This window comes from Rhincodon typus, chromosome 26 (genome assembly GCF_021869965.1).
Source record: "Rhincodon typus isolate 14 chromosome 26, sRhiTyp1.1, whole genome shotgun sequence".
Classification (NCBI taxonomy): domain Eukaryota; kingdom Metazoa; phylum Chordata; class Chondrichthyes; order Orectolobiformes; family Rhincodontidae; genus Rhincodon; species Rhincodon typus.
In genome coordinates, this window is record NC_063357.1 from 32,347,726 (window position 1) to 32,361,718 (window position 13,993).

At 37.0% G+C, this 13,993-nt stretch overlaps 1 protein-coding gene across 10 annotated transcripts in view; it reads left to right on the forward strand.

Annotated features, from left to right (window-relative positions):
* Nucleotides 1–13,993, forward strand: part of LOC109916239 (elastin) — a 225,182-nt gene that overhangs the window by 132,036 nt on the left and 79,153 nt on the right. For all 10 annotated transcript variants that reach the window (XM_048612512.1, XM_048612514.1, XM_048612505.1 and 7 more), the window contains one exon: nucleotides 10,857–10,901. In XM_048612512.1, coding sequence (XP_048468469.1) covers nucleotides 10,857–10,901 — 45 coding nt within the window. The remainder of the gene's footprint in view (nucleotides 1–10,856; nucleotides 10,902–13,993) is intronic.

Below are 13,993 nucleotides of genomic sequence, written 5' to 3' on the forward strand. Positions count from 1 at the left end.
CCAGAGAAAATCTAAAAAAGCTCCTCAGAAAGGAAATGAATTTTGACCTGAGACTCACGTTCAAATCAAAATGGCAGAATGATCAGGAGTCAAGCAACACTTGAAGCAACAGGAAAGCTCGAGGGAGACAGATTGTTAGGCAGAGCTGAGAAAAAGCAGTTATTGTCTTCTTCACAAACATCCCAAACTCCTTTTCAATGATATTAGTCTCCAAATCTTCCAGCCCAGGGGTGGGATTGAGTGAGTCATGGCAGGATACCAATTTGTAGTTTATAGAAAGAGGCAGAGTCTGAGTGGAACAGTTCAATATAGAAAAATATGCTGTGATGGAGATTGAAAGTAAGTAGAGGAAAAGGAAATAACAACCTAACAGATATTAGATGTGAACAAGCAAGAGAATGAGAATGATTATGAAGTATATTGGAGATATTAGATCAGATGACTAAAATCTTCAAGAAAGTGGGGGGGGCGGTGGGGAAGTGTCTGAAAGGAAGGAAGTGTTAAGTCCAGATGTAAGGAGGGAATTTCAGAGGTTGCAGCATAGGTAACAGAGGACATTGCAGGCCTGGTGAAGAAACTATGATTGGGAATGCGCAAGAGGCCGGAATTAGATGAACGCAGATCTCTGGAGGATTGAGGGGTTGGAAGAATTAACCTTGTCATCCTTTAAAACAGTCCTGAAGTAGGGTAACTGGACTCAAAATATTAACTCTACTTTCTCTCACAGATGCTGCCAAAGCTGCTGAGTTCCTCCCAGCAAATTCTGTTTTTGTTTTGGGTTTCCAGCGTCTGCAGTTCTTTGTTTAGTTATAGGAATCAAACAATAGATCAATAACCATGGTGACAGGTGAAAAGGGCTTTATGCAAATTAAACGTAGGCAGCAGAGCTTTGAATTCGTGGAGGATGGAATGTTGGTAATGAGCCAGGAGAACATTGGATTCACTAAATCAAGAATTAGCAATGATAGGGATCAGGGTTTCAACAGCAAATTAACTCGGGTAGGGGCAAAGTTCAGTGATATTTCTCACATAGAAAAAGCTTGTCTTTAACATAATTAGAAGATCATAAACTGATTGCAAGATTGATTGTGACACCAAACTTCCTGATGCAACCTTTGCTGAAGATTCCCTAGGGATTTCTCTACTGCAATTTGTCTCCTATTTACTCTCCACTAATTAGCTTTACTATGTCCAGTCCTATTATAATGCAAGCAAGTTATTTTCTTTACATCATATTTGAGTTCTTGCCTTCCCCCATTATTACTTTGGTGTCATTCTATTTGTTCTGTTAAGCTAATACCACTTCCATTTGCAGATGTTCTGTTTCTCAAGTTTCCTTGTGAATTCCCATTTGACCATTTCTCCACATGTAATTGTGTGAAAGGGGATAACTACCTGACCTACAGCATCTCATAAGTTTGATACTTGATGTTCATCTAAAAAAATTTAAGATTTACTAGAATACTATTATTGAATTTAGGTTTCCTACCTTGTAACTCTAAATTTTAATTAATATCTTTCAGGGACATGCTTATAAGCATTAGGTGTTTTGTTTGGCAGTTTCATAGTTTGCATATTGTTCTTCTGACAAACTGACATGCACATTCATTGCTGTGTTTGTCAAAGCACTCTATGATAAAATCCAAAAGTCTTTTGGCCATTATGTCTGCCACCTACTTTTTCAAATGAGGTGAAATAGCTTCCAACCGCACCCTCTGTACATTTTAGGCACTAAGCATAGATTTTTAGTCAAGTCGAATCTGTCCAATTTCCATTTCCCTTTTACTTTATTCTCTTCTCTCACAAGTCTTCTTTTAATTTCTAACTGAATCTGAGCCAATTTTAGGTATTTTCAGGTTTTCTCAATTCAGTTTTCCTTCCTTTTGTTCTAAATGCTGGGTAATCACTTTAAGGATCTCATCTACTTTCAGTATATCTGCTAAATTCCTCCATTTAGCCTGAATTAAAGATGTCAAATAATACAATCTTTTGGTTCCAGGATTATCTGAGTTCCAAATAAGTCATACTGGACTCAACATGTTAATTTTGTTTCTCTCTCCAAAGATGCTACCAGACCTGCTGAAATTCTCCAACACTTTCTACTTTTATTTCACAACACATCTGTTTTATGTCCAGTGCTTCTATGTACCCATTTCTTTACAAGAGACATAAATCCCTTTTAAATTACAAACATATAGACAAGCATAAATTATGAGCAGAAGTAGATGATTGAATAATACAATGGCTGATCAGTTTGTGATGCTCCAAATTTCACATTCACAACTATTCTTGATAACCTTCAAATCCTTGCCTAACAAGAATTGATCTACTGCCACCTTAAATATTTAATGATCCATCGCTAAGGCAGAGAGTTCCAAAGTTGCACAGCCCTAAGAAAAAACAACCCTCATCCTTTCCTAAAAGGATGACCCCTAAGCTTAAAAATGTGTCTACTAATTCTGGACTTACCCACAACATTATTTCCACATCCACCTCTCCAAGACTGCTTAGAAGCCAGCATAATCTATCTTTCCTCTTAAGAAAACCCACTTATTCCAGGTATCAATCTAGTAAACCTTCTCTGAACCACCTCTAGTGTATTTACATCCTTTCTTACATAAGAAGACCAAAACTGCATGTAGTCTGACCAATGATGTGAGCAACACCACAGAGCTGGAGGAGATAATTAGTGTGGATAGTTTAGTATGACAGGGTGAGAAATCTCACTTGCCCTCACCGCAAGAAACTCTCCAACAACTTGACACATCTTGAATTTAACCAAAAAGAACATGAGAATCAGCCTTATATTTCATTTTTTTCAGTTTCTCAATCTCCTTCATATCCATTCTGATGATGCCACATTCCATAATGCTTCCTATATCACTTTATTTTTCCTCAATCAAAGATTCCTCCAGTGTAGGTGACAATACCCTGAATGATTTCTCTCCTATTTCTTGCACTTTTAATGTCACTCCTACCCCTGCTCCCACCACCTTCCAGAGTTACAATAATCTTTCCCCTGTGCTCACTATGCACCACAGCATTCTTCACGTAATGTTTTTTCCTCACAATTTCTTCCATGTCTATAACAATACTACTACCAAGCACAAATGCCCCTACCTTCCATTTCAGAACTCTGAAGGGACAAATCAGTACAGAACATCATAGCTCATTCTTCTATCACAACACTTTTTCTGCAAGAGTGGGAGATGCACCATTTGGCTTTTCACCTTTTCCCATCATCCAAGGCTTCAAACTTGCCTTTCAGGTGAAACAGCAATACTCTTGTGCTTCCAGTTTGGTAAATTGCATTCTCTACATTAAGGATACCAAACTGAGATTTCCTGATTGATTTGTTGAGCAGTACCGTTTATTACAAAAGCCATATCTTGAGCTTACATCACGGACCATTTTTATTCTCCATATCACCAACTTCTCTTTCCTTGACTTCCTACAAGTGTATCTGTGGTGAAGGAGGATGAGATTGATGTTCACTCATGACAACACCTGCGTGCGGAGATTTTTTGAGTTGTGATGTTATTTCGTTGCAACTACCAGATAATTGTGGCCAACCAAGAAGATCTCCCACTCTGACCATCTGCCACAAATGTTTAGGAAGAGTTTACAGATTGATAATGAAACTGATGGGACATACCTTCTGTGGCCATAAAGTTCAAACGTCATATTTGAACCCTGAGTGACTGGCCCAGACGTAGGATGCTACCATTACACCATGACATCTGCTATTCCTACCAATGATGTAAAATGAAGCTTAAGGAACACATCTCATTTTAGTTAGCTCTTTCTGGACTTAACATTAGGTTCAATAATTTCAGGTTGTATCTACTGCTCCCATTTTGTTTTGGACGATAGATGTACTTAATGATTCCATTGATACCATTTACAGTGCTTTTTCATACCTCTTTTGTTCCTTTGCTTGTCCCATTGCCATTCCTTTACTTATCACTCTTATTCCTTTGTGACATTTAAATCAATCTAGCCATCTAACCTTTCATAACTTCCCATTTTGTTCTTTCCATCATCACCCTCTCTTTCCCTGCCAATGAGCTTGTGTAAACCTTGTTACATTTGTAATGTTTTCCAATTCTAATGGAAGGTCACGTTACCTGAGACGTTACCTATGCTTTGTTCTCCAGAGATGCAGTCTGACTCTGCTGAGTATTTCAAGTATTTTTGCTTTATATTTAAAGAAAGACTTCTCAGCTTCAGGAGACCAAATTAGATAAAGACAATGAGAATGTGGTAGAATTGCAGTTGACAAGTCCCTTGGTTTATTTGTCAGTCCTGTATCCAATTTTCACCCTCCTTGGCATATGCGTTCAATGTCAGTGATACAGCTGTGTCATAAAGGGACAAGATATTGAAAAGTGGATCCAAGCTTGATGCTGAACCAAGACTCAGAGCTTTTTCTTTCACACTAATTTATTCACATGTATGAAGTCTTACAGCTTTCCAGATTATACATGTTAATGTCCCAGTTGGTCCTTTATTTATATATTTCAGCTTAGATATTTTCTAATCAACCTGTTCAGCAATGTTATTACACACCTCTAGAGAAAGTGGGTTTTAGCTTAGGCCTCCAATTAACACACATTACTTGTTTATTCTTAACCATGACTTGACATTAACAGATGTTAGCATTGCAATTATTCACTCAAACAGAACTGTACGAACTATCATAATATCATCTTGATGATTCTGATAAAGGAAATGCTAGACCTTGCACTGGCATTAGTTTTGTATGTAAATTTACTGGACAGATTTTGTATTACAGTCTTATTTCCTTGTGCTGTTAATACAGGAGCGATTCCAGGGGCTATAGCATGTACAGTTATTTTTAACTTAGTTTAACATTAGATTGATCTGTTATTCTGACATTGTCACCAAAAATGAATCAATAGAATGAAAATATGTAACCAATGTCATAAGGCCAACTGACGGAGGTTTGAACTTAATTTCGCTATATTAATGATCTAATTGATTTCAATAGTACATTATTCAGCTGTCTGGGCTTTAGAACTCTTGTTGATTCTTTGCTAGGATCTCATTTATATTGATTACTACTATCCAGTGTTGTTACTGGCAGGAAATTTCATATTTGATGTAGGTTTGCCTGCAACACCACTGTTGCATATTACTGCTGGTACCAATCATTTGATGTAGAGTAAGATATGACTGTGGTAGTTTTTTTTAACCTATGATGCCTCAACTTGAGTGCTTTCCTTCTGTTTCCAGCAGTAATTCAGTTATGTTGCTGTTTATAATATTGCATTGTTGGACTGGGTGTACTTAAAATAACTGTCAAAAATTACTAGTTATAAAACATGCTAACTTTATTTTAACACATTTTTAGTTGTGAGAGCATTCCCATAAACTATTTCCATGCTACTTTCTCGTGAATCATTGTGAAACCAAGTCACTTCCTTCTACGATACTGTTACAGCGAATGCTTTATGGACATAGTTTGACATAATTACATTATGCTATCTCCCACCAATCTCGCAAGTCAAACTTCAACCTTTAACCTTCTCTAATGTTATTGGAAACATAGAGCTTCTGTCTCCTAGTCATTCTGAGACTTCTGAGATAGATTCAGTGCTTTGAATTCTTGTAGGAAATGTAACTTCTTCGTGCTGTCTTAGGTAAATGTCTTCTTTCTTTTCTTTCTATTCTTTTCCTGTCCTCCAGTTTTTTTTGAGATTCTCAATTTTTTTACTTCAATAAGCATTGTGCTGTTTTTCACTCATTTACTGTTTCTCATTCTGCTCTTATTGGCAATAAAGCATTCTCATTCTGCTGTTGATCCTCCAAACAAAATTTGCACTAGTAGATGGTTTGGGGTTTGACCCCTAGGGTCTCTGGTTTTTACTGTGTTGCTTAATTGCAATCGAAGTTCTGCATGCTTTTTGCAACATGTCCTGTTCCATCTGAAAAATACAAGATCTCAGGTGTGATGATCTCTCCACTGTTTCTCCAAATTTCAGTTGATTTCTGATCCAAACCTGACCTTATTGTTGAAGATCTGATGATATTCTTGCACTGTGATCAATTTCATAGTGTTTTATCTGCTTTGGTAAGTTTCCTCTATTTCCTATTCTGTCTCTACGTTAGTACCTTCGACCTGTGATATTAATATATGTGGATAAGTAGGAATCTATGTTCACAGTCTTCTTTCCATGTAACATGCACGGAGTCAATCTATTTTTTATTCATTCACCGGATAAGGCTAAGCAGCATTTATTGCCCATCCCTAATTACCCAGAGGACCGTTAAGAGTGGACCACATTGCTGTGGGTCCAGATGCACATGTAGGCCAGACCAGGTAAGAATGGCCGTTTCCTTCCTTAAAGGACATTAGTGAGCCAGATGGGTTTTTACAACAATCGACAATAGAGTCACGGTCATCATTAGATTCTTAATTCCAGACATTTTATTGAATTCAAATTCCACCATCTGCTGTGGCAGGATTTGGACCTGGGTCCCCAGGACACTATCTGGGCCTCTAGATTAACAGTCCAGTGACAATACCACTAGGCCATCGCCTCTCCACAATGGTTAAGATATTTAACTTGGGACTGTTGAATCTTCTGGAGGCTTTCTGAGGAGACCAGCGTGGTAAGAGACCAGCTGACCATCCAGAGAGAGAGGAAGACAGAAAGCAGCTTCGAAGACCCAGAGACAGGCAGAGAGAGAGACAGAAATTGCGTTAATCCACAAGAAACTTGGGAAGTATTAAGTGGCATGGCAGTCTCTCGGCCCGACATTGCAGTCTCTTTGCGCAGTGTTGTGACCTCTCAGCCTGGTGTGGTGGTGCCCCAGCCCAGTGTGGTGGTCTCTCAGCCCAGCGTGGCCTCAGCATGGACATCTGGCCACAAGGCAATTCCAGAGCAGTCTCCCAGCCTTGAGGTGAAGCACAGCATGATCTGGAGTCAAGGCCTGGTGAGGACAGGCAACCAGGTACCAGTGTAGAATGGGTTGGAAGGACTGTTGTTCTGAACTTATTTTTCTGTATTTTCAAATTTATTCCTACAATCTGAAATGCTGGACTTTTTTTCCTATTTTTCTAAACTTTTTTTCCTAAGAGCTTGTACTGAAGAATCTGTACCTAGGTAACTTGTATCAAAGATAGTGCCATAAGTGGCAACTTGTAAGCTTTTCACTGTACTCATTTGAGTACGTGTGACAATAAAGCTAATTCAATTCAATTCCATATTAGTTGAACATCTTCATTCCTTATCAGTAATACCTTTATACTTCTGACATCTCTCAGAGCTTCTCACTTAGCCTGAAGAAACCTTAATGCGCTTATATGAACAAACCCAAATGAACCCATAAACTCTTGAAACTTTATTCTCCCAAACTGTGGGCTTTTGCCTGCCATCACACTATCAGGAATCCCATGGACTGCAAAAATTTCTTTCAACGACTTTTTCACTGCTCTGCTGTGTGAGCGTATTATTGTTTCACTTTTATCTACCTCAAGTAGTAATCTACTACTATTATAAGCCTCTTTCCTCTTTTGTGTGTGCATCAATTCCAGGTGTTTCCATGGCTTTGTCAGAATAGGCGATGGCATCAGTGGTCCTTTGATACCTATTATACATGTGATACATTTGGATATCATTTCTTCCACTGACTTTGAGACCTGCCAACAAACCAAATATCGTACTCTGGCTCTGTACTTGTTGTGCCTAAATTACCTCAATGTACGCATTAAAATTTCACACTTCAAATGATTTTATGATTACTAATCTATCATCAAAACCTCAATTACTGTCAGATGTGCTCTCTGCTCAAAAATATGGTCTCAAAGTAGGAGTATGTGGGATATATGTTGGCTTTCTGTCATAAAATTCTTGTAAAGTCTTACATTCTTTATTTTAGTTTTGTGTCTCTGATTTCAGTGAATCGTTTTGTAGTTTCCAGTAAACTCCTCAACATTTTCTACAACTTCACTGTCACATTTTTCTGGATTTTTCGCTTTGACATATGGTGATGCATCTGCTATGTTGCATCATTACCCTTGAATGTATAACATAAGAGTAATAAATCTCATCAAACTTAATTGAAACTTAATTTAAAGTTTTGATGGTATCCCTTCAACTTCTTTGGAATACAACAGTGTGACTGAGATCTACTTCTGTGACCAAGACGTAGTCAGTAGATTTCTTGCATGCACATAGCTGCTGAAGTTTCCTTCTCAAAGAATGTGTATTTTCCTCTGTATCTGGTAATGATAGGAGATATTGTAGACAGGTCTGCATTTTCATCTCTTATGTACCTGAAATAGTATTGCCCCAATCCTGTACAGGATGTGTCTGCTACTATTATTTCAGATAATTCTAAATCATAACGTGCTAAAACTTCTGATGACAGCACCCAACCATTGATGTTTTGATAATTTCTGATGTGTTTCTTCCCAAAATCTATTCATCATCATGATGTAGCAACTGGTGCAGTGGCTCTTAGAGCTATGTTGCATTTTTTTTTCAAAACTTTGCCACATGATTGACCATTTCCATTAACCTTTATAATGGTTGTTGGAGCTGAAAATTCTTTTATGATTCTAGTCTTCGATGGATAAACTTGTGTTACTGGTGCACTCACTATGCGACCAAGAATCTTGATTGTCGGTTGTCAAAACTTGTGCTTACTGTTGAGTGTCATTGTTGCCCATTGTAGACTTCACAGCATTGCTTTCATTCTCTTGCCATTCTCAGCCTGAGTAGAGTCATTTTTCAGCGTAAGGCCTCTTAAAATATTTGACATTTGTTCTTTTAAAGATCTCTAGTGCTTATATTGTTCCAAAGGGTAACCTGTTGAAAGTTGTGAAAAACTTGGACTGCTCTTCTAGCAGTATGTACTAAAATGTGCTGTTACTATCTAATTTAAAGATTATTAAACTCTTCCCTAACTTTGATAAACTTCCATTTACTACTACCATTGGATTGACTTTTCATAGTTTTATTGAGTCGAGTGAAATCAATACACATTTTTATATGCACATTTGGTCTTACAACTGATATAATCCCGAATCACCAACTTGATGGCTCTTTTTATGGGTGAAATATATCTTGTCTGGCCATTTGAGTCGATCACCTCTTGCCCTTTGGAAGTAAAGAGTGTGGGCTGTTTCTTGGTGCATTTAAGTACATTGCACAAAATTCAGAAATGAAATCAATGTGGCATGCTATTTTTAGCTTTCCCAATCCCGTAAATGACTCTGCTTTAATGTATCTTTGCTGACCTTCATCACTGTTTGGTTATTCTATTCTGTGAATTAGATTCAATTATACACATGCCTTCTTGCTTAAGTGTAAACAACACTGATTTTGAATTATCTACATTACTCAGTAATTATATTTTCTCTGTGCTTTAAAATAGCTGATCTCCTAGAACCTTCCGTTACGTTCCTCCGTGCTCGTGCAGCTTTTTACAAGATGGGTGAAGATTTTTCTTGTTTAACGATGGTTCAGTATCTGAAAAAACAGAAAGTGCTGCACTGTACCTAAAGTAGATCCAGTGACTTTCTACCAGTTTCTCTGTGCTCCAAAAATTTTGATTTTAGTCTCTCCTAAGAAGGATATATCAATACCTTGTGAATATTTTCTTTCATGAACTCTTTCTTTTTAAAACATTGGAATGTCATTGATTAATTAAGCTAATAGATTTAAAAATATTAAATCGTGAAACTTCAAACTTGCTCATGTAAAAAATTTCCTCTCACATTACATATTCCCAGAGCTTGATTTCACTGCTGTATAGTGACTTCTCCTTTAAGGGGCATTATTATGGACTTTGCTGACTTTGATCTGAACTTTCCTGCTGCAAGCCTTCACTACAATAATGGAAAATCACATAAGAAAATCACACAGAACAGAGGGAGAGGAGATTTGGCAAATGTACACAAAATCATGGGTCTGCACAAAGTAGTTAGGAAAAATGGTTCCTATTGGTGAAAGAATCAAAAACATAAGGACACAGGTTTAAGGTAATTGGCAAAAGAAGTAAAGGGAGACATGAAATGTGAGAGTGTGGTAAAGGCAGACACAGTTGAAGCTTTCTAAAGGAAACTGATTCTTATCTGGAAAAGAAAAATGTGGAGGAAAAGGGAAAATGCAGTTGAGTAGCACTAAGTGAACTGTTCTTTCAAAGGACCAGTCCAGTCACGATAGGTCAAAAGGCTTATTTCTTTACTATAACAATTCTGTGATGCTATGAGTGTTGTTTCCATTTTAATGCTGACAAGCAATTGTTAGAAGAGCTATTCTCAGAACTATAAAGGTCAAAATTCACAAAAGCTCCTTGGATAACACTTTCCAAACTCATGACTACCATCTAGAAAACAAGGATAACAGATACATTGGAACATCATTACTTGTAAGTTCCCCTCTAAGCCACTCACCATTCTGACTTGATAATATATCACAATTCCTTTTATGTCAGTCAAAATCCTGAAGTCCCTCCCTATGACAGCATATGACAACAAATTCACTGCAGTGGTTCAAGAAGGCAATTCACCACCACCTTAAAAGGTAACTAGGGATGAGTAATAAATGCTTGCCCAGCCAATGATGCCAACCTCACATCTGTTCACTCTGTGTTTAATGCTATCCTGATGTTGTTTAAGAATTCCCAATTTATTACAACTTCTTCTCACCCACCACCCCTCTGATTGTGATGGCAATGAAATACAGCCAAGATTGGCTCATTTTAGTATTTAAGCCTGGAATTGCAAACAGTACCATGCAATACACTGCTGCCAACTATTCAATGATGTTTCTGCCATTTTACTGAAGACACTAATGAATGTAACTCTTTGTCTGATATTGCAGTTGGTCCAGGAGCTGTACCTGGAGCTCAGCCAGGTGTTGTACCCGGTAAGTTTTTTTTTCCAGAAGTTAGATGGAAAATCTGTACATTTGATTATTGTCAGTTTTAGAGTCCACTGTAAGAATGTTCCAGCTGGATCTTAACCTTTTAACAAGCCTTTAGAAATTAGACACAGTAAAATAATGTCCAAAAAGAATACTTTAAAATTCAACAAATATAAACATACTTCAGTACAAAATTGGAAAAAGTGAATAATAAATGCTATTACTCTTTATTAATCATCTTTCTCAAATTACAAGAAAATGACATAACTAGTTTGCTTCCAAGAAACACCGTTTAATTTGCAAATAAATTGTTGTCTGGTCATTATAAATGGATTAGCAGGGGTAATTCCTTTGCCTATAAAACTGTAGCATCCCACCATAGCAGCAGTTCACTATTTTCCATAGCTATAAAAATTTGGCTTGCTAGTCCTTGCGTAAAATTGGGACAAGATTTTATCCTTTGCAAAGGTGCAGTTTAGATTTAAATGCTAATCCATCTAACGGCTGTGGTGGTAAAACAGGAAGAGACTATATATTTGGACAAAATCATTCCTTGGATAAATATGGCTAAATAAATGACACCCAATGCAGATTTATTAAAGATGTTAAAGTTTTGGCTGCTAATTTTAGTTGACTTTTTTTTAATGAAATAAATAAGAGAATTGATGGATTTAGAGAAATTAGTGTTGTGTATGGACTTCAATAAATATTTGATTAAAAATGTGATCAGTATTATCAAAAAAGAATGTAAGAGAGGAAACAGGAGTGAGAGTCGGCAATAAAGGCCAAAATTCTATTTGCCTGCTTAAGTACTTGCTGGGCCTTCTTGCTAAAATTTTGTGTTTCATATTCGAGAATACCAAAGTCCCTCTATGTTGCACTTTATTGAAATTTTTCTCCATTTAAATAGTAGCCTACCTTTTAACTCAAAAGTGCAAGACTTCACAATTTGCTACAAAAATTTCATGTGCCAACATTTTGCCCACTCACTCAACTTATTTATATACCCTTTAAGATTCCTTACATCCTCATCACAGTATGCCATTCCACCTATTTTTGTATCATCAGCAAATATGGATACATTATACTCTGATTCCTCCTCCAAATCTTTAATATAGGTAATAAATATTTGAGGCCGTAGGACATGCTTATGGCATTCCACCAATTAATCTTTCCAACCTGAAAAACACCCATTAATGTCAACCCTGTGTCTTCTGTGTGTTAATCCTCAATTCTTGCTCAAATATTACCCACAATATTCTGAACTTTATCGTATGCAATGACGTTTTATGTAGCAATTTATCAAATGTATTGTGGTAACCCAAATACACTACACCTACCGGTTGTCTTTTATCAACTCTGCTTGGTATATCCCCAGTGAATTCTTGCAAATTTGTTGAACGTGATTTCCTTTTCATAAAACCATGTTGACTCTCTTTAACTATGGCAAATTTTTCCAAATGTTTTGCTATTTCTTCCCCAATAGTGGACTGTAGCATTTTCCAATCAAAAGATGTTAAGCTTATTGTTTCTTGCTATCTTTCTCTCCTATCTCCCTCCTCTCTCCAACATTCATGAACGGTGTCATGTTGGTGGTTTTCCAATTCTGTATTGGCTTAAATTATCTGCTATTTTCTTGTTCCCTCCTATCAATTTACGAGTCACATCCTCCAAGGGTCACACACTGAGTTAACTATTCTCTTTAATTTAATAAACTTGTAGAAGCTCTTGATGTTTGTTTTTATATGTCTTTCAAATTTATTTCCAAAATAAGTTTTCACCCTTTTTATGAGATTTTTAGCCATCTACCACTGGTTCCTAAAACAAACTCAATCCTATGATGGCCCACTAGTTTTTGCCGCTTTGTATACTTTAATTTTTGGTTGGACACCCTTCTTGACTACCTTTTTTAATGACAGGTAGTTCAAGCTTCTTACCTTGAGTACATTTTTGCTGAGTGTTATGAAATATCTCCTTAAATGGTTCACGATTTATTCTATGGAAAGTTAACTCTTTGGAATTTGCAAAAGACTTCCACTCATGACCTTTTTTTCCATGCTGTTCCTTATTTCTACCCAATTGTTTCCTCATTGTGATCTATTACATCTCTATCATACTCAGCATTGCACTGACACCTTCCTTTATTAACAATGCTACCTCAGCTCTTGTCTATTTTTTTTTCCAGAACATCAAATACCTTTCAATATTGAGTTCCCATCCTGGTGACCCTGCAACCACAGCTCCATAAAAGTTAGCAAATGATAATCGTTCATTTTTAACCATGCTGTAAATTCATCACATCTGTTACAAATGTTGTGTTCATTCAGATAAAGAGCTTTTAGCTTGGACTTTTTATTATTATTACTTATTCTGGTTCTAATTTCTACTGGACCATTCTATTTATGTTTTCTGTCTCTTCCTGTCACCCTTTGATTATCATTCACCTCTTCACTATCTTGCACCTCTACTCTTCCATTTTTTATTTTTTAAGCTTTGCTTCAGTTGAAATCTCCACCTGCTAATTCATTTAAAACCATCTTCAAACCTAATTATATGAATTTCAGGCACACTGGTCCCAGCATGGTTCAAATGAATCCCACCCCAATAGAACAGCTCTCTCTTTCCCCAATACTGTTGCCAATGCCACCTGATTCAGAATCCATTTCTCCCACACTAATCTTTCAGCCATAAATTTACTTCTCTAACCTTACTTATCCTACATCAATTTGCAAGTGTCTCAAGTAGAGAACCTTTGTGATTTTGCTTTCTCATTTAGGTCCAAACTGCTCATAATCCCTCAACAGAACCTCTTTCATAGTCCTACCTTTGTTGATAGTACCTTCATGGACCATGACAATTGGATCCTTCTTCTCCAACTCTAAGTTCTTGTCCAGCATAGATGACCTGCACCTTGGCATCGGGTAGACAATTCAGCTTTCAGAACTCCTCTATCTTTTAAAAGCTGAAAAATTTTCAGAGCTAAATATTCCAGAGCTGGGTCACGGAGTGCTAGCAATATAAACGACTTCTAACTAGGTACATCATTACCAAACTATAGCCACCTCTCCAGCATTGAGTTTGTTGATCTCTGACTA